At 40.1% G+C, this 24,864-nt stretch overlaps 1 protein-coding gene across 1 annotated transcript in view; it reads left to right on the top strand.

The window, feature by feature from the left end:
* Positions 1-24,864, top strand: part of eif2ak3 (eukaryotic translation initiation factor 2-alpha kinase 3) — a 71,658-nt gene that overhangs the window by 4,352 nt on the left and 42,442 nt on the right. The window contains exon 2 of the mRNA XM_034195365.1: positions 19,464-19,593. Coding sequence (XP_034051256.1) covers positions 19,464-19,593 — 130 coding nt within the window. The remainder of the gene's footprint in view (positions 1-19,463; positions 19,594-24,864) is intronic.

Raw genomic sequence — 24,864 nt, 5'->3', positions numbered from 1 at the left:
CTCCGTGCACATATATGTGTTGGTGGATATGAATCATGTATGTGATAGCGGTGCCAGGTTTGATGCTTGTGTTAGTTAGCAAGTGCTCTGCCGGGACCTCTGGCACCATAGGGAACACTTGGAGGTGAGAAGTGAGAGGACAGCAGCTTTGTTTGAACCCGCTACTATGCTCCCCCCCCCCTCCACCCCCTTAGGGCCCTGAAGCAGCAACAACTCTTCTGGGCCACCGTGTTTGCCGGCTGGTTTCCGCCAGTCTATTGCTTAGCAACAGTCAAATGGCCAGGCAACTTATTGGCCAATTGCGTTGGAAATCAGGTCTACTACTAAGAATTTGAATTGACCACATGGGTCTGGCTATAGATGGGTGAAGGAGAAGGAGCAGAGAATCTCCTTTGTTTGTGTGTGTGGTGGGGAGTATTTATTTGCACACACACATTGTTCAATCTTACATTACAGCCATGGTGCTGTTTTTAATTTCATTGAATTACGTGGTTGAATTTTTGAAGGATCTGTTGAAGTCACTATTTTATATACAGCAGTTGTACTTGACCTTAGCCCTTCAAGTATAGAGCAGTTGTTTAGTGTAAAAGTTGTCAAAAGTGGCCAGCATGTCTGTATTTTGGGACATGCAGGTAAATTTCTCTTGGATTTTATTGGAAAGCACATAATCACTCATTGAGTGTAATAATTGCAAGTTATGTAACTGTACACTGACAGAAATGGTGACCGGTCGGTCAGAAGATATGATGGTCATTGTTAATTTGATTATCTGCTGTGGTGAATTTATTAGGTCAGTGGCTATTCTGGTTAGTCGCCAGGCCCCATCCTGCAGCACTGCAGTATGGGTGGGGCACAGACAGAACGGTGGGATATGCTGAGAGAGAGAGGGAGGGAGGAGGAGATGAAAACAAGGAGTTAGCTAGTAGTTTGGAGGACCATGCTGCCTTGTTTTCACTCTGTGGCTGCTCACTGCTTAGCAACAACGAATCAGATCCTTGGATCAGAGTTGCTGCTCGGCCAATCATCTAGCAGGAACATGGCGCCATAGAGTTTGGAATTTACCACGTGTGCAGTGATACAAGTTGGAGATGGGAGTACACATATGAGAGAGAGGGAGAGAGAGGGCAGTGTTTTAAATGGTGTGAGCTTTATGCTGGTACAAGAGACCACACCTTTTCCTCTGTGTTGTGGTAGTCTGCCGCAGTGACCCTGACAGGTGCAAATTCCCAGATTAAATTATCAGATGCTGCCTTGACAGGGTTCAGAGAACTGTTATGTCAACTTACCACTTATATTGTTAAAGTGTAGTCATTTTTCCCTTCATCATGCTGCCATTTTGCTATGAGCTGTATGACACCTTGTAGAAACAATTTCTAAAAATGTTTTAGTTTAACTTAAACTCTTACTATCATATGTGCCTGACAGATGCTCATGTGTATTGAAGTAAAAATGAAGTTATTACTTTTTGTAATTGCCTTGATAATGCCTTAAATATCCTGGATTTAATTCTCAGTCAACTTTTTAAATGCTGTGTACAAAAATGAATGTTTTATTAATATCTGTCAAGATAGAACTTAAAGAAATGCGTTTGACTCTCCTGCCCCCTTATTGGTGCATCTGGGTGTGGCTGGTTCTGGGTTGCATCCATAACTTTCTCTCCATGTGCTCCCCACACTCTCATATTTTTGTTCTGCGGCTCTGCGGTTGCACGGTAAGCTGAGTGGCAGCTGCGCGGCAGCAGAACTCCACACTCCAGCATGGAACCAAGCTGCTCACTGTTGCATGGTTACAGGCAACCTAGCTCTGCTATTGGCTGAGAGTCTCGAGAGCTGCTTATGTATTGGATGAAGGAGGAGAAAACCAGCACTGTAATTGGTTGACCACCCGAAACAGGCTGCAATAATTGGTCCAACTCCGCGGTTCTGACTCCTTGGAGACTCAGCCTGTGTAAACATCCTGGTATATATATATATTTTTTTTGTCTTTCTTTCAATGGATTGTGTTTACCAGTAGCTCCGTTTTGCCGGTGTGTGCAGACTGAGGCTGAGAGTCTCTATGGAGCAGAGAGTCTGGTGAGAGCGAGGCTAATTGGCTCCCTGCTCTGCCATACGCTTTGTGATTGAAGAAACTCTTGGCTTTATTATGACACTTTGACAGCAATACAAGCAAGGATGCTAACAGCCCTCACACTGCTGGCAGTTTCACTTCTCTCGTGAGCTCTGCTTCACCACTTTCATTTCCAACATCTTCATCGTTGCTTGCACGTGTCACAGCTGGCGGTGGCAGCGCCGTACTCTGCGTGCTATTCCTTTGGTGATGAGCAGAGTAGTAGCAGTGTCTTGGGGTTCAGACGTGGAAAATAAATTGCCTCAACCCTTACCAAAAAATAGTACTGATAAGTATATAAAAAGTAAACTAGAAGTATACTTGAAACATACTTGCATATACTACTTTTTGGTAAGGAAAGTTTTAACTGTATGAGCTGTGTGTTTTCTTGTCTTTGTTTTATTGTTCAGTTTAGTGCTGTTTCTCTAGATACTCCTTCATCACCTCCTCCATGTCTTTTTTTGTCTATTACCATCATACCTAAGTTGTAGAGTTAAGTGCAGCCGCTTGTCTGCATCCCAGCCTTTATCTAAAGTACAAAGGGTCTACAAAATGCTTTGATCTCCTTCTCCAAATGAAAATCTATTTCCCCCCCCCACACACACACACACGCACGCACACGCGCGCACATCTGAAGTTAAACTCAACGGTCTTGGTGACTTTTTCCTCATTTACACATTCATAGCGTGACTTGGTGGAGGCGGGGCCATCTTTGTACATCCACCCTCTTACAGAGCCTACTGCTTAGCAACAACCAATCAGCTTAATGTTTTTGGTAGTGTCTCATAGCCAATGGAGAAAGTGAATGCAGACTTTAGCACTCTGTTTTTATTGGTTGCCGAGAGGAAAAACAATGTTTTTCCTTGGTGTTCTACACTTCAGTGATAGTGGTGAGGCTGATAATGCTAAGAGCAGATTTGGGGTGTTAATCTCTGTTTTATTGGAGCTGAAAGACACATGGCTCATTACTGTTAAGTGATCCTATTTGCATTTTTGTGCCATCTCAGCTCCACTTGATCTCAGATGAAAAACTTCCCTCTAACGAATTAGACTGCAGTGAATCATAAGAAATGGCTTCCTAATATTGATTTATACACCCCCTTAAGTAATCCATGTCTTAGTTATTTAAGACTTAAACATCCTTGGACATGCTGCTTTCCCTTCAAGAATAAAGTGTGGTCAATAGGGGGAATCAGTGACAGATTACAATTGGTCAATAGCAATTTAGCGGTGCGGTCTAAATAACTCATATAGTAGGTGGTTATGTAAATACACTCCACGAGTTGACAGATATCACAATTCATGTAAATAAATGCTGAAGTGGATAAACATTGCCCTGCCCCTTGCTACAGCAACTAATGCCAAGTTACAGCACAGGGAAGTAGTCAAACCCCAAATGCTCCTTTGGCCCACAGAGAAAGGACACTTGTGCTCATTAGGTCCCAAATGCGTGGATGCAAAGCAATGGGTGTGCCAAGGCAGCAAGTGCACTCTGTTGGCTCTTTCTGGTTAAATCAAGCCACAGCATCTCCTGTAGACAGATACAAATTAATAATCAGGGGTGGCTCCTGTTGAAAATGATTGACAGGCAATGCGGCAGAAGCCTTTGCTTTAGGCCAAGGGTGCGGCAGGCTGGCTTGACTTGCTTAACTTGGTTAAACTGACTTTGCCTGTAGGCCCTCAGTGAAAGGAAAAGAAAAATTTAGTTTTTTTTTATCCTTCTAAAAGCATGTTGAAAGGGAGAAGAATACAATGAGACATTGTCCGCATGATGTGGAAATTTAATGGGCAGTTATCAAATATCATGACAATACATTTAAAACATTAATTTTGCCACAAAATATTGTCTTTAGGTAGTTTGGTGGCCAAGTGTTTAGTGTGCTTTTTTCCAGAACAGAATTTTCCCAGTTCAAGACCACTCCTGCCAGTTCTCCGTGTAATGTGGAGTTGTGTCAGGAAGGGTATCCATTGTAAAACTTGTGCACAAATCAGTGTGCAGATCTATCTCTGATCTGCTGTGTTGACCCCAAGTGGAAAAAGGAGAAGCTGAAGGGACTTGCTTACATATTTATTTACCAATGCCTGAGGTATGTAATGCCCTCCAAAAGTATTGGGTCGCTTAATATTTCACGTGTTCAATTTCAGTTTATTTGCATTTATATAGCGCCAAATCAAAAACAGTTGGCTCCAGGTGCTTCACATAAGTAAGGTCTAACCTTACCAATGCCCAGAGCAAGCACACAGGTGACAGTGGTAAGGAAAAACTTCCTCTGAGGAAGAAACCTCAAGCAGACCAGATTCAAAGGGGTGACCCTCTGTTTGGGCCATGCTACTGACACAAATTACAAAACAATTAAAAAAAAACAATATAGAAGAAATGTTGCCAGTGCACAGGACAGGAGGGTTTCCAAAGCAGCCACCACACCATCTCTGGATGGAGCCGCACCTCAAACAGAGAGAAGAAAAAGCAGAATCTGGCATCAGAAAGACAACAAATACAGTATAATTTGTCAGCATTAAGTAACAAGAAAAACAAAAGAAATACTAAGGTGATAGCCGACCACTAGCCAAGACCCAGAATTTAGATAAAGTTGAGGGCGTAGCCTGTTCCGTTTCCTAATAAAATGAATTAAGAGTAAAAAGCATAGTAACATAATATGCCAGTGTGCTAGCCTTACGAAGTGGGGCTTAAGTCTCGACATGAAAGTCTTGACAGAATCAGACTGTTTTATTGACGCAGGGAGATCATTCCACAGAACAGGGGCACGTTATTTGTTTATGCTATTTCAAATACAACTAAATCAGGATTCTCAATATAACTTAATTATCTTCTGTAAACTCAAACCCAAAGCACATCTCTACAACTTGATATAAATTAATTACAAATATGAAAGCCAAGGTGATGGGTTGCATAAGTAATGTGCCATTTTGGTATAATACCTGTAAATAATTGGGTTCATTGGACTTATTTACATCCATTATGAAGAAATACATGGCACTTTATGGCAGCGTGTGTAGAAGCAGCAGCTCTGTGCTCACACTTTCAGTGCTTTTTGTTTATGCACGTCCTTGTAGTAGCTACTTTCTGTCAAGCTAATGCCACCTACAATCAACATAATCTGTTAAAAAGTGGAGTTTTGTGTGGGAGAAGTACAGTATCCCAGCAGAGTGTTGCCGCTCATATAACATCCCGGTATACATAACAAGGGACCCCGGCTCTCCGTTGATCACCATCCCAATGAGAAGAAACTGGAGGTGGTGGAGGGAGCGCAAGCTAAAGCGGGGGATGCAGGGCCGGCAGGCTAGCTAGGCTATGGAAGCAACCACAAAAATCACTGCTTCCCAGCTCTCCCTTGCCAATATAAGATCCCTCACCAGTAAAATGGAAGAATTGAGGCTGCAGGTGGCTTTGGATAACTTCACCAGAAACTGCTGTGTCCCACTCCTTACAGGAAACTTGGCTACACTCATGCATCCCAGACTCAGCTATCAAGTTAGCATGCTATTCAAGGCGGCACCTTGACAGGACCGGTGACTCCTGTAAGAACAAAGGAGGAGGGTTTTCCAGACCTGGGATATTTGACTGTTAAATGCCCAGTTTTCCTTCCCTCTGGAGTTTATTGGAGTCTTGCTAACTGTTGTTTGCATTCCACCAGATGCTTTGCTGGCTTAGTCCTTGGACACAGCAGCATCAACTGACATCCGGATGTGGTGCGTGCTATCCGGGGTGATTTTAATCATGTAGAATTAAACTCCACGCTCTCCAGACTTCATCAACATGTCAAATGTGCAACAAGAGGAGTGAATACACTGGATAAGGTTTACACCAATATTAAGCAAGGTTACTGGGCCAGACCTGCACCACATATAGGCAAATCAGACCATCTCTCTCTGCAACTCATCCCTGCATACCCCCCTCCGGAAATCCACCCTCTCCACCATTAAGACGGCCAAAACATGGCCAGACAGTGCTTCTCAGCAGCTGCAGGACTGCTTCAACAGTACTGACTGGGACATCTTTGAGGATGAGGACCGATACGGTCACAGTTGAAAAAAAATAAAAAAACATCTGGGTGTACCCCAATCAGAAACCCTGAATGACCAGGGAGGTGAAGCAGTTTCTGAAGGAGAGAAACACTGTCTTCAAAGATGGTTATAGGGCTCTCTACAGCACAGCCTGTGCCAACCTGAAGAGAGGCATCAGAAAGGCCAAGGAGGACTTCAGGAGGAGGATGGATGGCCATCTGGACAGCAACAACAGCAGGCAGGCATGAATGGTGGTCCAGCACCTCACCAACTACAAACTCGACATCAGAGCTGCTGAGAGTAACGCTGTGTTGGCAGAAGAGCCAAATCTCTCATTTGCTCACTTTGAGACTACGGCACCAGGACCAGCCATGTTGCTGCCAACAGCTGGGTAGAACTTCACTGTGAGGGAGCATGAGGTGAGGCGCACACATTGGGGTGTTAACCTACATAAAGTAATGGTCCCTGACGGCATCTCCGGACAGGTGCTGAAAGACTGTGCAGACCATCTTGCTGGGATTTTTACAAAAATCCTCAACCTGCCCCTAACACCGTCCCGTCATGCCTGAAGACCACCACCATAGTCCCTCTACCCAAAAAATCCCCCATAACCAGCTTCAATGATTTCAAAGCCTGTTGCACTCACACCGGAGGTGATGAAGTGTTTTGAAAAACTGGCTGGAAGCATTATTGTAAAGCGCTTTGAACATCTGATGCACATGGAAAAGTGCTGTATAAATACAGTCCATTTACCAAAATAACCTGCTCCTGAACACATCCAAAACCAATTAGCTAATCATAGTCTTCAGGAGAAGTAGAATGGGCATTCAGCCTATTCTCATTGGGGGACCTCTGTGGAAAGGGTCAGGGACTTCAGTTTCTTGGGAGTCCACATAGAGGAGAAACTGACCTGGGACAGGAACATCACACAGTTGGTAAAGAAAGCACAGCAGAGACTCCACTTTCTGAGAATCCTCAGGAAAAATAACATAAAGCAGAGATTGCTCGTGTCTTCTTACCGCTCTACCATGGAAAGCATCCTCACATACTGCCCCTGTATATGGTTTGCCAGCTGCACAGTAGCAAACAGGAAAGAGATCCAGAGGGTTACCAACATGGCAGAGAAGATCACTGGATGCCCACTACCCACTCTGGGGGACCTTCATGGCTCTTACTGTCACAGGAGAGCCAACACCATCCTAAAGGTTTCATCCCACCCTGGACACTCCCTGTTTGAGCTGCTGCCATCAGGCAGATGGTGCAGGGCCATTAAAGCAAGTACAAATAGATTGAATAACAGTTTCTACCCAACCGCTGTTACAGCTATGAATAAATGGACTGCATTTATATAGCAGTCAGACACTCAAAACTCTTTACAAATAATGCCTCACATTAACCTCGATGTGAGTGTGCTACCATACAAGGTGCTACCTACACACCGGGAGCAACTAGGGGATTAAGGACCTTGCCCAAGGGCCCTTAGTGATTTTCTGGTCAGGCTGGGATTTGAACCGAGGATCCTCTGGTATCAAGCCCAACGGTTTAACCACTAGACCATCACCTTAATTTTTCTTTTTCTTTTCTTTTTTTTTTTTTTTCTTTTTTGTGGCTCTGTCAAAAAGAAATTCTGCAAAAGGTGGCCCATTAATGTTCAGTCGCATGCATGATGCCAGATGGTCACCCTTCTGATGGAAGTATTTTAACAAACTCATCTGAAATTAAAATTAGGAATAGTAGCAATAAATGTTATTGGTAATGATTAGGTCGGAGTTCACAAACATTAACATTAAAGGAGAATTCCAGACTTGTTAAAGATACATTAATTGTTATTATTAAAGTTAAGAGATATGCTCATTATTTTTGTAATCCTGCCACAGTCCTGCAAATCTTGATCATTTTTTTAAACCCTACATTTTACAGAAAATGACAGGTATTTTTCATATTAAAGAATACTCAAAGATTAGAATCAGTCAGTTTCAGCATCACTAACCTCCACAGCACCAAAATGGATGGATTCAAATGTGCTCCTGTCCAGTGCCACTCGTCATTGACATCCAAGTTATTGCATCTTTGTATTTTTTGTCTGCATTATTAGTAAAATATTTCTGATCTGCAGGGGTTCTTTCTGCAGGGAGCAGCTATAATGTGCTCCTGACCTACTGATCTGCAGCGGTCGTAATAATTTTGCAGTATTGGAAACGGTCACGTCTGTGGTGCCAAAGCTGTGAGAATGATGGGGCATTTTTCATTTTTAATGTGACAATGGCACAAGGTGCATGCCCTTCCTGATCTATGGAAATGGTTTGAAAAGCTCCATGTACCTTCTTGTTCAGAGAGAAAAAAGTGAGGGGATAAAAATCACTTTTCTGGTAGAACTGTAGAATTGGTGGTGGTGGGGGCAAGCAGCCAATTAAAAAAAAAAAGTCTTAGAGGGGAAAAATGTCCTGTATTGTGGTGTTGCAAAGAATTCTTTGCCCATATATCAAGTTGTGGCACCGTATTAGAAAAGCAGACCTTTGTGTCTTGTTTTCCTTTGTATGTTATTTTTAGTTGCTCATTTTTCCCCCTGCCATAGACATATCCAGATAAAAATTGTGAAAATGTTACCACCTTCTGTTGCAACCATAATTCAGTACTGCATTAAATTTATTTGATTTTAGTCAGTATCTTGCAGAGTTTTTATTCCTTAACAGCATAGGCTCAGCGTTTCTGAGAGCTGGTGTGGTGTCCTTGTACCATAAGTGGTGAAGATTTCTGTTCTACCAATGTTGGAAAGCCCAGAAGAAAACTGACTAATCATGATGTCACTTCATGAGCAAACAGCTAAACAGCTGCTTTGTTGGTACCTACACTATTTATTTGGGGTTTTACTATAAATTATCTTAATTTTATGCCAGGAATAAGTGTTTTCAGCCTGAGCAAAGTAACTATTAAATCCCCTGTGTACCGTAAGAGTTGTTCTTACCATCTGTTAAAAACCATCAGTGTTTGGTAATCTCACTGTGCAGTTGGCGTCAAAAATCGAGTGTATGGTGAAAACGGCTATGGAAGTGATGGACATAAAAGAATACCCTTCCTTTTAGACCATCTATGAAGGTTCTGCAATGAAGTTGGCACACAAGATCTTGAATGACCATCACACATTCTGTTCTCAGTACGTTGTTACCTACGGGAAGACGTTACAGAGCAAGCAAGTGCAAAACTAATCATTTTAAGCTGTCATTCATCTCAGCGTCCATCACGGTACTCAGTAAGCAGTGATGCCGGTAACGCGTTACTTAGTAACTTAGTAACACGTTACTCTAATCTGACCACTTTTTTTTAGTAACGAGTAATCTAACGCGTTAATCTTTCCAAATCAGTAATCAGATTAAAGTTACTTCTCCAAGTCACTGTGCGTTACTATTATTTTTGCATTGTGGGTTGATAGCAGCATTAAACTTGGTCCGTGGGCAGGAGGACTGAACTGCCCACTTTAAGTGAGCTGCGATCTTTTCATCCACGGTTTTTTGCAGCAGCTCCTGGGCAGCAGCTATGACTTGTCCTCACCTCTTAAAGCAGTGACAACAGCACAAATGCGCTGAGCTTTACAAAGACATTTTTATGCTTTTTTTTTCTCCTTTATTTAGAATTCTGAGCTGAGCCGCTCCGTATCTGCTGCTAAAAACAGCTGATCCTCCGCGACGTGTCAACAACTAACACTATTTTCCACTCAAATGCACCTAAACTCTCTTTCTGAGGAGCACATGATGTGAAAACACAATAAAACCTTCTTACCTGTAAATCTGGGCATGTTTCCTGCGTAAATAAATGTTATCCATTCTTTGTGCCCAAACGCCAAATCAGGGGCGAATCCAGATGGAATGGGGGCATGGGGCAGGGATGTGCCCCCCACAACACCCCTAGATTAAAGGTCCAGTTTTGAAGCCGTTTTTTTTTTTTTTTTTTTTACTACAACTACTACTACTACTTAAAATAATAATAATTTCGACAAGTAAAATGTTTAGAGAGAATTTAAATGTTAGAATTTAATAGTTACATTTATAAACAATGTAGTTTAGAAATTTCAAGTTTTACTGTTACAGTGCTGTCAACAGTTAAATATGAGGTCAAGAAAGAGGTCTTTATTTTACTTTTTATAAAACAAGTATTTATTTTCATTGAAGTCAAGAAAGGGTGACTATAAAGTGAGTTTTGGCAAAACAAGTATTATTGTCATGTTGAGGTGGCAGAGGGTTGTTGTCGGCAGCTGGGGAAAGTAACTAAAAAAGTAACTAGTAATCTAACTTAGTTACTTTTCCAATTGAGTAATCAGTAAAGTAACTAAGTTACTTTTTCAAGGAGTAATCAGTAATTGGATTACTTTTTCAAAGTAACTGTGGCAACACTGTCAGTAAGGAAAAAGATTTATCTTGAGAGGATCTCCTTCTTATATTGTAGTTTAGCATTTCTCTGCACTTATTTTGCACACTGGTTTTTAATGTCAAAATTTGTATTTATTTTTTTATTTCATGGGAGATAGTATTAAGGTTTTTTTTTAATCAGTCTTTTAGGCTGTTTTAAGGCAGGTTTTTATACCTCAGTTTTAATTTATTTTATCTATACTTCACTGTTTTTTGTGTTTTCTGTCATTGTTGTGGCACTTTTGCCGAAGCATTAGTTCCCTGTGGGCACAATAAAGTAGATTTGATTTGAATATAGCATAAAAATGCAAGGACATCCTTTCAAGATCTCAAGAATATTCAACATTGGAATTGAAATGTGAAAAACTATCCAAAATCAGTGGTTGATATTTCATACTACTGGTATGGGCTCATGGCCCCTCAGTGTCTGAGGGCCATTTTTTCCATGCCGGGCCCTTCTCAGATGTCAGTGGGTCTATGCAAAATGGAATAAAGTAAAATAAATAATTTGTCATGTTTTGTATCAGTTGTAAACCAGAACTTGAGCCATTTTAAGATGGTTAGATATGATGCAGATTTCACTATTTAGTTACCAGACATTTCAGAAATGCAAATTTGTTTTTTGTTTTTTTTGTCTTTTCCTTTCAGATTTTCTCCAAAATTCCAATTTTTGCAAGTAGCTATGCGGTCGCAGATTGTTCCACTGCAAATGACAACATTAGTGGTCTTTATCATCTTTATCAGCACTCACGTGGGATTTCTTATGGCACGTCTCCTTAGTTAGGTTTCTAAAACAATGATGTCATAGCCCCACTTCTCGAACTTCAACTACTCATAATGAATGACATAACACGTTTAAATGTATTTATTTTTTGTCTTGGTGGATTAATAGGATTTATTTTCATCACATGCAGAATGCTGAAGAGACAGAGGATGGCTCTGGAGAATGCTGTTTCTGAATAACGGGAACGTTGTGACACAAACAAAATTATTGCAGAAAAGACTTTCAGCTTTTAAAATAAGTGTTTTTATTTTTTTTTGTCCCCTGTTGTTGGCGGTGGGACAAAGCACCGGTGTTTTCTTGTTCAAGCTGAGAAACGCACCCGGAGCAAATTAACTTTTTTTTTTTTAAAGTTGCATTTATTTGCAAGCAGTTAGAATTAATGTATTTCCAGATGTTGTATTCTAAATAAAAAAAAGGACAATCTTGGAGATTATTTCTCAGACTATGTGAGGAAGCTAAATGCATCTGGTGTCGTGACCACTTGAAGTACGCTTCATGTGGGGGAAAAAAGTGCCTCCGTGACCATGACCATGTTAAGTTCTGAGTGTTGATTTGGGTACCTAAGTGGTTCAGGTGTCGTATTTGTTCAATAATTGCTTAGTTCAATCTAAGCTATTTCATTGTCACTGGTACATGATACAGTAGCACTGGCATGCAATGTTAAAATTGTTTGTTTTACCTCATGACATCTAGAACCTCATTGTTTTAAATTTACACAGCTATGAATGACAAATGTGTTGTATTATTGAATATCAGTTCAAATAAGTTTAATATTGTTCAATTAGTTTACTATGCATTGTTGTGCAGTTTCAAATTTTGCATAATTGTGTCCTAACTGTGCTTGATTTCTATGTTATGAATGGAAAGAGTAGGTTTTTTTTTTCTGCTTCCATGACCCTCACCCTGTGCAAATATATAAAATACAAAAAACTTTGTGAGCAAATATAGACTTTTTGTTCTATTCATCCCTAAAATTGTGCTCATAATACGCCATTTTGTGTGTCACTTTAAAAACATTTTCCCCGGGGGTCTCCAGTATTGCCGCTTGCAGTCCATAGACAATTTCAGATTTTTTTGACCTGACCATATACTCGCATGTCTGTTACATTTCATGCCATTTGATATTATGCGTAGGTCATAAATAATGTATAAAGGTTAGAAACACATTAACACTGGATGGATACAGCATTTGCTCCCCTGTTCAAAATTGACATACAGTACCTTTTAATTTGGCTGCATGGTGATGGGATGTGGCTTTTTGTTTTTTATTTTCCCCAACTTATAAAATCTAACATTTTTAAGTTGTGGGTTTTATATATATATATATATATATATATATATATATATATATATATATATATATATATATATATATATATATATATATATATATATATATATATATATAAGGTTAGACTGGGTCGCTATGTGAAAATTTTTTTTTTTTATCCCTCTTTCGCTGCAACTCAGCAGATGCATTTCAGCTGGAGGTTGAACATGCAAGCCTCTCAGTCACTTTTTTTATTATTATTATTATTTTATTTAAGTTACTGTGTTTGTGAAGTATTGTGTGTTGCACAAAAAAGCGAAACACTCAGTGCAAGTCTGAGCAAAACACAGAAGAGTGGACTTCTTCCAGAGACTGTTTGTCAGTGTGGCCGGGGACGGAGCTGTGACTCACCCAGTGTGAGGGGAGTGTTGAGACCCCTCACACCGGGCAGAGAGAGACAGCAGCGAAAGTGTTTTTTTTTTAAACAGACAAACACACTGCTTCGCTTTAAATGTACCATTAGCTATACATGATCAGTGTGGACCATCTTTCTCCTAAAAGGCTTTATTTTACTCTTGTGTACCATGTTGGAAAGCTATAGCTTTTGTGCTAAATTGATTAGCGCTTGCACTAAGGATATGAGGTTTAAGGATATGATTCCTTCTTTATGTTCTCTAATGCCATATACCAACACAGTGCAGAGTAGCTACCTAAACTCTGTAAGGGAGATAGAGTATCTCGTCAATAGTTTTACATCCTCATTGAAGACAACTTTGGATGCTGTAGCTCCTCTGAAAAAGAGAGCTTTAAATCAGAAGTGTCTGACTCCGTGGTATAACTCACAAACTCGTAGCTTAAAGCAGATAACCCGTAAGTTGGAGAGGAAATGGCGTCTCACTAATTTAGAAGATCTTCACTTAGCCTGGAAAAAGAGTCTGTTGCTCTATAAAAAAGCCCTCCGTAAAGCTAGGACATCTTTCTACTCATCACTAATTGAAGAAAATAAGAACAACCCCAGGTTTCTTTTCAGCACTGTAGCCAGGCTGACAGAGTCAGAGCTCTATTGAGCTGAGTATTCCATTAACTTTAACTAGTAATGACTTCATGACTTTCTTTGCTAACAAAATTTTAACTATTAGAGAAAAAATTACTCATAACCATCCCAAAGACGTATCGTTATCTTTGCCTGCTTTCAGTGATGCCGGTATTTGGTTAGACTCTTTCTCTCCGATTGTTCTGTCTGAGTTATTCTCATTAGTTACTTCATCCAAACCATCAACATGTTTATTAGACCCCATTCCTACCAGGCTGCTCAAGGAAGCCCTACCATTATTTAATGCTTCGATCTTAAATATGATCAATCTATCTTTGTTAGTTGGCTATGTACCACAGGCTTTTAAGGTGGCAGTAATTAAACCATTACTTAAAAAGCCATCACTTGACCCAGCTATCTTAGCTAATTATAGGCCAATCTCCAACCTTCCTTTTCTCTCAAAAATTCTTGAAAGGGTAGTTGTAAAACAGCTAACTGATCATCTGCAGAGGAATGGTCTATTTGAAGAGTTTCAGTCAGGTTTTAGAATTCATCATAGTACAGAAACAGCATTAGTGAAGGTTACAAATGATCTTCTTATGGCCTCGGACAGTGGACTCATCTCTGTGCTTGTTCTGTTAGACCTCAGTGCTGCTTTTGATACTGTTGACCATAAAATTTTATTACAGAGATTAGAGCATGCCATAGGTATTAAAGGCACTGCGCTGCGGTGGTTTGAATCATATTTGTCTAATAGATTACAATTTGTTCATGTAAATGGGGAATCTTCTTCACAGACTAAAGTTAATTATGGAGTTCCACAAGGTTCTGTGCTAGGACCAATTTTATTCACTTTATACATGCTTCCCTTAGGCAGTATTATTAGACGGTATTGCTTAAATTTTCATTGTTACGCAGATGATACCCAGCTTTATCTATCCATGAAGCCAGAGGACACACACCAATTAGCTAAACTGCAGGATTGTCTTACAGACATAAAGACATGGATGACCTCTAATTTCCTGCTTTTAAACTCAGATAAAACTGAAGTTATTGTACTTGGCCCCACAAATCTTTGAAACATGGTGTCTAACCAGATCCTTACTCTGGATGGCATTACCCTGACCTCTAGTAATACTGTGAGAAATCTTGGAGTCATTTTTGATCAGGATATGTCATTCAAAGCGCATATTAAACAAATATGTAGGACTGCTTTTTTGCATTTACGCAATATCTCTAAAATCAGAAAGGTCTTGTCTCAGAGTGATGCTGAAAAACTAATTCATGCATTTATTTCCTCTAGGCTGGACTATTGTAATTCATTATTATCAGGTTGTCCTAAAAGTTCCCTAAAAAGCCTTCAGTTAATTCAAAATGCTGCAGCTAGAGTACTGACGGGGACTAGAAGGAGAGAGCATATCTCACCCATATTGGCCTCTCTTCATTGGCTTCCTGTTAATTCTAGAATAGAATTTAAAATTCTTCTTCTTACTTATAAGGTTTTGAATAATCAGGTCCCATCTTATCTTAGGGACCTCGTAGTACCATATCACCCCAATAGAGCACTTCGCTCTCAGACTGCAGGCTTACTTGTAGTTCCTAGGGTTTGTAAGAGTAGAATGGGAGGCAGAGCCTTCAGCTTTCAGGCTCCTCTCCTGTGGAACCAGCTCCCAATTCAGATCAGGGAGACAGACACCCTCTCTACTTTTAAGATTAGGCTTAAAACTTTCCTTTTTGCTAAAGCTTATAGTTAGGGCTGGATCAGGTGACCCTGAACCATCCCTTAGTTATGCTGCTATAGACGTAGACTGCTGGGGGGTTCCCATGATGCACTGTTTCTTTCTCTTTTTGCTCTGTATGCACCACTCTGCATTTAATCATTAGTGATCGATCTCTGCTCCCCTCCACAGCATGTCTTTTTCCTGGTTCTCTCCCTCAGCCCCAACCAGTCCCAGCAGAAGACTGCCCCTCCCTGAGCCTGGTTCTGCTGGAGGTTTCTTCCTGTTAAAAGGGAGTTTTTCCTTCCTACTGTAGCCAAGTGCTTGCTCACAGGGGGTCGTTTTGACCGTTGGGGTTTTACATAATTATTGTATGGCCTTGCCTTACAATATAAAGCGCCTTGGGGCAACTGTTTGTTGTGATTTGGCGCTATATAAAAAAATTGATTGATTGATTGATTGATTGCACGGCTTATGTGCATGCTGTAGTCTTCTTCTGTTTTTTTTTTTTTGTTTTTTTTCCTCTGGACACAGCACCACACACAGGCCTGGCATATGTACTACAGCATTAAACGGAGCTTCGAGGCACAGAATTTGCCTCAAACATTTTTTGTAATTGAATTATTCAAGTTACTCGACTAATCATTTCAGCCCTAGACTCATGCAAACATATGTGTATGTAAGGGGGGGATATGTCAAACAATCAGTCAATATTGTAATTGTTATGCTGGCCTATACCTATTTACATCTGGAATGAATTCAGTGCTTCATCCATGTTTTATGTTACACCCTCATTCCAAAATGGAGTAAACATGAAGTGACATGGAGTGACAACATGAAAAAAGTTTTTTTTTATTGCAAATAAAGTATTAGTATTGCAAATTTATATAAAATAATCATAAGTATTCACGCCCTTTGCTCAGTACTTTGTTGATGCACCTTTGGCAGCAATTACAGCCTTAAATCTTCTTTAATATGATGCCATAAGCTTGGTGCACCTATCTTTGGGCAGTTTCGCCCATTCCTCTTTGCTGCACCTCTCAAACTCCATCCAATGCAAGGCTATTTTCAGATTTCTCCAGAGATGTTCAGATTCAGGTCTGGACTCTGGCTGGGCCACTCAAGGACATTCACAGAGTAGTCCTGAAGCCACTTTGATATCTTGGCTGTGTGCTTAGGGTCGTTGTCTTGCTGAAAGATGAACCGTCACCCCAGTCTGACGTCAAGAGTGCTCTGGAGCAGGTTTTCATCCAGGATGTCTCTGTACATTGCTGCATTCATCTTTCCCTCAATCCTGCCTAGTCTCCCAGTTACTGCTGCTGAAAAACATCCCCACAGCATGATGCTAACACCAACATTCTTCACTGTAGGGATGGTGCCTGATTTCCTCGAAACATGACACCTGGCATTCATGCCAGAGTGTTCAGTCTTTGTCTCATCACACCAGAGAATTTTGTTTCTCATGGTCTGTGAGATCTTCAAGTGCCTTTTGCAAACTCCAGGTGGGCTGCCATGTGCCTTTAAGGAGTGGCTTGAATGAATGAACAACTCAGTCAATGCACCAGAATTTCAAAACACAACCAAATGAGCAGCAGTGTACAAATGCAAGCACAATAAAATGGTAAACCTAATTCTTCAAACCATAACGGGTAAATATAATTATATATAATTTTTGCAAAGCCTTTTAAAGCCAACTAAGGTACAAAGTAATTTAATATCAGGACAGTTATTCCAAATATTAACACCTTTATCTGAAACACAGTGAGTTTTCACAGTAGTTTGGATCTTTAATTTCTCAACTAATATTGTCCCTCTCAAATTGTAGCTGGAGTTTCTCATTTTAAACAAACCCTGGACATGTTGAGTTAAAAGCTTATTTTTGACTATATACATAATTTGTATTGTGATGTAATCAACCAAGTCCCAGAATTTTTAAATTTGTCATCAAGCTGATAGTGGGTGTGACTGTGATTATCTGTTTTTAGCCCGGTGACAGACTGGCGTCCTGTCCTGGGTGCACCCCGCTTCACACTCTATGACTGCTGGGATTGGCTCCAGCCCCCCGCAACCCTTAATTGGACTAAGCGGTTGAAGATGTGTGAGTGAGTGAGTAAACAAGCAAATAACGGATTTGTTGGCTCACAATATGGTTTATTACTGATAAATCTTATAGCTTTCTTTTGCATCAGAAATACTGGATTAGTATTAGTTCTGTATGTATTTCCCCATATCTCAACACAATATGTCTTATAAGGAAAAAGTAATGTATGACATAAAATGGCTGAAGAATGTTGGGAGTGGAAGTATTGTGCTTTATGCAGAATTGCAGAGACTTTTGACATTTTAGATTTAGCATAATTGTGTTTTCCAGCTTAATTTATTATCAATATAAACACCAAAAAGTTTTAAATCTGTTACAATTTTAATTTCGGTATCATTTAATAATAAGTTTGGGCTTAAGTTTGGGACTTACTCCCAAATATGATCCACTTAGTTTTAGCAAAATAAAGCACTAATTTGTTTGAAACGAGCCATTATTTAAATTTCTGTAATTCATTCTCCATCATGTCCAGGAACTGTCCCAAATGATCCCACTACTAAATGAAGTCATATCATCATCAAATAAAATACAACTTGCGGACATGGAAACCAAACATAAATCGTTCATGTACAAAAGAAACAGCAGTGGCCCAAGGACTGAACACTGGAGCACCCCACATGTAATCTTCAAGAACTCAGAATTTGTCCCACCAATGTGGGCACACTGCTCAGGGTTCTACCTATGGTGGACGGCACTGGGCGGTACCGCCCAATACTGCAAATTAACGCCTGGCTTGCTGCGTCTCCCACTGAAACATGTTGGAAAAAAAAACTGTCATGACAGAAAAACTCTGCCTGCTTCATAGCATTAAAAGGTACAGTGTGTCATTTTTGAAGAAGAGAGCAAATGCTATATGCCCATCAAATATTAATGTTTTTAACCTTTTCAGTGTGATTGATTTTATTAACTTAGACTTTGACAGAAACATTTAAAAAAGAACTTTGGTATTACAAATATTACAATAAAAATGTTGTTTATTATTCTGTTTTTTTTTTTTCTTTCAATGCATCTAAAACCACTCAAAATTAGTTAAAATAGGGCTTACCAATAACGTTTTAGACGTATAAAACCCTATAGCTTCAGGGGGTGCTGCCCTCTTGTCCCCCGCTGATATGATGTTTAGCCAAGAAATCATTTAACCTCAGAACCTTCCATCTGGCCGCTCTACAATAAAGGCCTGATTGGTGGATTGCTGCAGAGATGGTTGTCTTTCTTGAAGGTTCTTCTCTCTCCACAAAGGAATGCTGGCGCTCTGACAGAGTGACCATCAGGTTCTTACTCACCTCCCTGACTAAGGCCCTTCTCCCCTGATCATTTAGTTTAGACTGGAGGTCAGCTGTAGAAAGAATCCTAGTGGTTCCGAACTTCTTCCATTTATGGGTGATGGAGGCCATTGTGCTCATTGGAACCTTCAAAGTAGCAGAAATGTTTCTATACTCTTCCCCAGATTTGTGCTTTGAGACAATCCTGTCTCAGAGGTTTACAGAGTATTTCTTTGACTTCATGCTTGATTTGTGCTCTGACATGCACTGTCAACTGTGGGACCTTATATGTAGACAGCTGGGACCTTATATGTAGACAGCTGTGTGCCTTTCCAATTCATGTACATGTGATTTCTTAGTTTTTGTTTTGTTTTTTTTTGTTTTTTGTTTTTTTATATATATAAATTTGCAAAAATATTTTTTTTTTCACATTATGGGGTATTGTTTGTAGAATTTTGAGGAAAAAAACATGAATTTAATCAATTTTGGAATAAGGCTATAACATAAAATGTGGAAAAGGTGAAGTGCTGTGAATCCATTCTGGGTGCACTGTATTTAATATGCTTAAATTATTGGTAACTTAAACAACAGATACAAGAAAGAAAAGGTTGCAGGGGTATACTGCAAGTCAGCTGTATGAGTATTTTTGGCCAGTAATTTAAGGAAGGGGGATGGAGCTGACTTTGCAGTCTGTTGTGTGCGTGTGTATAAACAATTTCAAGTTGTAGAGTTTACTGAAGCCTTTGTGTCTGATCCACAGGTCTCTTGTGATCATCAGTACCCTAGATGGACGGATTTCTGCTCTGGATCCTCACAACCAGGGTAGGAAGCAGTGGGACCTTGATGTTGACTCCGGGTGCCTGTTGTCCTCCAGTCTCAGCAAACCTGAGGTAGACCTTCACTGTCATTTCTTGTGCATACACAGTGTGATGGGGAAAAAGTGCAGTTAAATTAAAATTTAAATTCAGGAAATTAGAAACAAGCAGCACAAATACGTATGTACATAAAAATAAGAGTAATCAATGTACGACGTCCAAGGGTTATGAAAAGTCTCACTGGAACAGCCTTTCAGTTTTATTTGGATGAAGTCTGTCATGTCTTGCCTCACCTGAGAAGAAAAATTACACACCTACACAAATTTGTAAATACATAACTCAAAGGCCACCACATCTCACTAGTACATAAATGACTTAAACTTGTTTTGGTCCTTTTGTACAGTCTTGACATGACACTGAAGAGATTGAGGGTGGGTTCTTATGAGTTTTTCCCCTGTACTAATATTGTCTCTATTAGCCTTTCTTTGTGTCATCACCAAGACCCAACATTTGAACTCTGAACAGTCAGCTAGATGATTGTTGTTGTTGTTATTGTCGCTTCTTGTATTTGTTTCATGTACCCACTCAATAGACACAGACATGCGATGCACCCCCACATGAGTCTGAGAATAGCCGATTCGCTTGGAGGCTCAGCCTCTTTGTTGATTGCCATGGTTTATACATGTGAGTGCAGCAAATTCCTTGTTTGTACATGTATACAGGGTCTTAAAACACCCACACTAGCATGCTGAAAGTGAAGTGTAGCCCAGAGTGAGACCAGAGAGCGCTTTTCCGAGACATACTAGTAAGTAAGTCCCTTCGGCTGCTCCCTTGTTTTGCACTCGGGTCGCCACAGCAAATTCAAGGTGGATCTGCATGTTGAAGTGGCACAGGTTTTACGCCGGATGCCCTTCCTGACGCAACTCCACATTACATGGAGAAATGTGGCAGGGGTGGGATTTGAACCCGGAACCTTCTCCACTGAAAGCAAGTGCATTAACCACTTGGCCACCACCCCTACTTAAGGATTAAGGAGCGGTACAACCGGTTTAAAGATGTTCGCACAACGGTGGAGAGCGTGCCACGCTCCGGTCGGCCATCAACATGCTGAAATTACCAGATCATTTTCAAAGTGAACGCTGTGGTGATGCGGGACCGTCGAGTGACTATCCGAGAAATTGCGGAAGAGGTGGACATCAGCACTTCGGCACATTCCACTGTGACAGAAGATTTGGCCATGAAAAGAGTTGCAGCGAAATTCATGCCGATGGCTTAGGCACGAAGATGATGGTGTAGCAAAAGCGCCTTCGTGTGGAAGTCTCACAGGACATGTTGTGACATGCCCACCTTTTCCACAATTTCTCGGATAGTCACACGACTGAAAAGCCACCGAAAGCCGTCTGAATCTTCCAAATATTAATATTAATATTATTATTATTAATTATTAATATTAATAACACTTGGAGCATTTACCACATGATGAGGAGGCTGTTCCACAAAGTTACAACTAAATATGAAATATTTTCTTGAGTCATATCTGCATATTTGCACCTCAAAAATGGGAGAGTGGCCTCTCAAACATAAATAAACTCTATTTTGGGAGGAAAAAATTCTGGTGTCTCTCTCTCTCTCTCTGTCTCTGTGTGTGTGTGTGTGTGTGTGTGTGTGTGTGTGTGTGTGTGTGTGTGTGTGTGTGTGTGTGTGTGTGTGTGTGTGTGTGTGTGTGTGTGTGTGTGTGTGTGTGTGTGTAAATCTTGGAAAATGGGAAAAATCCCTATCTTTAACATTGAGCAAATTTTCAAAAATTCATAACTCTGCAAAAAAAATGAAATTTCATATTTGAGAGGGTTATGTAGGATGGTATCCTTTTATCGACTGACAAAGTTTGTTTCTTCTTACATTTTTCCTGAAAGGTAAATGAGTACATTTAAAGACTGAAGAACACAAATTTCCAAGGTCTCTTTGACCTTCTTTGATAAAGTGTACTTGAATGGATGCCCACAGATTGTTTTCCTATTAACCTTCAGCATAAAGCAACATTATGAATGAAAGGCATCGGGTGGCTGATGCATGCCCTGCATGCTCTGCACACCACAGTATACAGATACAAGTCACTATACATATGTCTGTAATAGTGTTTTTGACTGTGATGTCATCATATGGCTTCTGTGTGATTTCATGAAGTCATTTATACCAATCAAAAAATTTTATTCATCAATATATGCTTTAGATCATCCTTCTATCCATGTAGATATACAAACTAGAGGACCAGTGACTCAGACCCCATCCGCTTTTAAAGTTCTTTACTAATAGCTGTAAATTTTCGAAGAGTCATGTCAGCTGCCTTCAGCCTGCTGTCGCTGCAGCACACTACAGCGTAGAATAGAAGATGATGCTGGAGACCACTGAGTGATAAAACATCTGCAACATATTTCTGCATGCTTTGAAAGTACTGTTGCCTCACAACAAGACGTTTGTAGGTTCTCTTCCAACCTAGTCCTTTCTGTGTGGAGTTTGCATGTTTTCTCCAAGTGCTCTGGTTTCTTCCCACTTTCAAAGACATGTAGGTTAGGTGAATTGGAAATTTTAAATAAGTCATATTATGTATGAATGTGTTTCACTGTCTCTGTTGGTCAGCCCTGCAATGGACTCTTGGCCTGTCCAGGGTGTACCCTGTCTCTTGCCCATTGACCGCTGGGATAGGTTAATTGATGTCTGTTTCAGTTAAGCCCCTTTGACACGGGGCCTGCTTCGAGTCGCTTCATGTGGCGTCATGACGATGCAGGAATGTCTGCATCAGGTGCGCGCAGCAGGGAGGCAGAGAGAAGGTGAGGACCCAGAGGAGGATCTGCAGGCAGTTTGGCTGCAGTTTTGGCTGCAGCCAAACTGTGCACTCTGATTTCTCTTCTAGTTTAGTCTTGTCAATAACACTACAGCTTGGACACATCTATTCTGATTTAAGTTCACACTGTACTGCTCTGTAGTCTGTAGTTTCCTCTATGGCTCACTCAGATTATTTGAACTCCTTCATATAATCTGTGTGATAGGTTATTGTTGGTAGTGGTAGCATTTTATGTGTTGTTTGTGTTCATGTTGTTTTGTGTGTTCTCCAAAACATTTTGATGGATATTAACATTGGTCCCCATAGGGATTTTGGGCTGCTGGTCTTCAGCCCAGGCTTTAAACCTGTGCTTTAAACTGCTCTGCTTCTGGTTGCTGATTGGATGTAATCATTTCTCCACTTTTTTCATTTTTGCCATGTTCCTTTTTGCTCAGTATTTTAAGAAACTGAGATTTGTGAGGAATTAATTGGAATATCTTATTTGCAGTTTAACATGCTGCATAGCGGCTGAAAGTGCTCTGTCTGCATCCACATCCCCACGTGTTCCGTTGAACATAAACCCACCCACAAAACTGAGGGTGTGTGTGTGCTTGCAGTTAAAAAAAAATAAAAAAAATCTAACATTTAATTGTTCAAAGAATGGAATAACCCAGAGAACAACTCTCATCAGCTGTGACACACACACACACACACACCTGTATGCATGTTTGTGTCTGTGTTGATGTCTGGTTTCTTTTCTGTTTCCATGTAGTGTCTCCACACCACAGAACTAATTTAATGGATCATGCACAAGTTAAAGCATAAACATCAGGCATTAAATATGCCTGATGTAATCGTGATTTATTTTTCCTGTTATGGAGGACTCAGCAGTGTCTATTCAGCTTATTCAGCCCCGCCCACTTTTACAGCAGAGGCATTTCCGTTTTGGATTAGGACTTCCGGTGAGCGGTGTTTTCAATACAGAACAACGGAAGATAGTCCATGGATAGAAACAAAAACCTTTTTGAAAGCTCAAAGGGATCGACTCTGGCTCACCCACGGGTCATAACAGAGTGGGAAGATGACATGAAAAAGTGGCCCTCGATTATTTTTAACTACGTTGTGTTGTCACTCAGCATGGACAGTTTCGCTATGAGGAACTATGAGCTTCGCACCACACAGCGCCGCTGAAGCTCATATAAAAGCACAATCAAGTTAAAATACTACCCGACAGGTAGTATCACCGTAATGCCAAGATTACGTAACGTTAATATACGTATGGTGTTATTTCATGCAGTGTTTGGTTGTATCAAACGCCAGAAAATGAGTAAATAAGATAGCAGCTAATGCTACAAACACAGCTTACCCGTTTGTCTCACTAGCATCCCCCGTGGCTTCTTCAATGGAGCGTTATAGTCCAATAATTTCTCTGGGTAAAGATCCAGTGGTGTGGGGTTTTTTTTTTTCTCCATAAAATAAAAAGAACAGACAGGGACGTCTGGGTGGATTTTTCAAATTTAGCGCCTTTAGCGAGCACCGGAGATCCTCGTATTTCAATGGAGGAGGGAACAAGTTAAATGCTGGTCCACAGCACTCAGATTTCTGCTTTCCATGTTCAAAAAATCGTTCTGAAAGTGATAGTTTCCTCGTCTTCCAGTTGTTGTGGCACTAACGAACTGAACAATTAATGCTGCTCATGTTCGGACTCTTCTAGTATACTGTGTTCCCACAGAGATGATCATTGACACAGTGACAAACCGGAAGTTGCTTAACAAAATGACGCCGCCCACCCTGACTTCCTGAATAAGGTGAATATTTAAGGTGCTGCTGCCTCGGATTCTGCACACAGCGAGCACACAAAACGCAGCACAAGCCACAAAGGGCTTTTACAGTTTCTCAAAAGAGGACATAAATCGTAGTTTTCCCATTACCACAAACATAATTAAGTGTGTGTGTTTTCATTTTTTTTTCTTTTTAATATTCACCACTGTTTTATTCAAAACTAAATTGTTGAGAACTGTTAGTTATGCCATTTTTGTTCTTGTTGAATTTTTTCAGTTCCATTTTGAGCTCATGCAGTCTTGAGATAGCCAAAATTTAAATTGGTCTGTCTTGACTGTTAATCAATTTCTTTCTTTGTCTTGACGTATGATACATGCATAACTATTTTATTTAGTGGCAGTCTTTCACTATGTGGCAAATAAATATTAAGACACCAATAGTATCATGATATAATCAGTGTTTTGCTACATTGATTTGAATTTATTTTTATAGTACCAAATCACAACATAAGTTACCATGAATTCAGATGAATAATGAGAATGACTGCTAAAGAATAGTTTGACTCCCTTGTGGACCAATGTCCATATTTTGCCATTTACAATTGAGATAAAACAATAATATAAATTTTTGGTAAGTTAATGAGATTTTTTGGTTTTTGTTTTGTTTTTTATTTATTTTTTGGTTTTTGTTTGGTTTTTTTTTTTACTGTACTCCAAATTTTCATGTCCAGAAAACCATAAACA

This window comes from Thalassophryne amazonica, chromosome 19 (genome assembly GCF_902500255.1).
Source record: "Thalassophryne amazonica chromosome 19, fThaAma1.1, whole genome shotgun sequence".
In the NCBI taxonomy this organism is placed as follows: Eukaryota; Metazoa; Chordata; class Actinopteri; order Batrachoidiformes; family Batrachoididae; genus Thalassophryne; species Thalassophryne amazonica.
The sequence above is the reverse complement of the archived record's forward strand: the minus strand, read 5'-3'. Positions and strand labels throughout refer to the sequence as shown.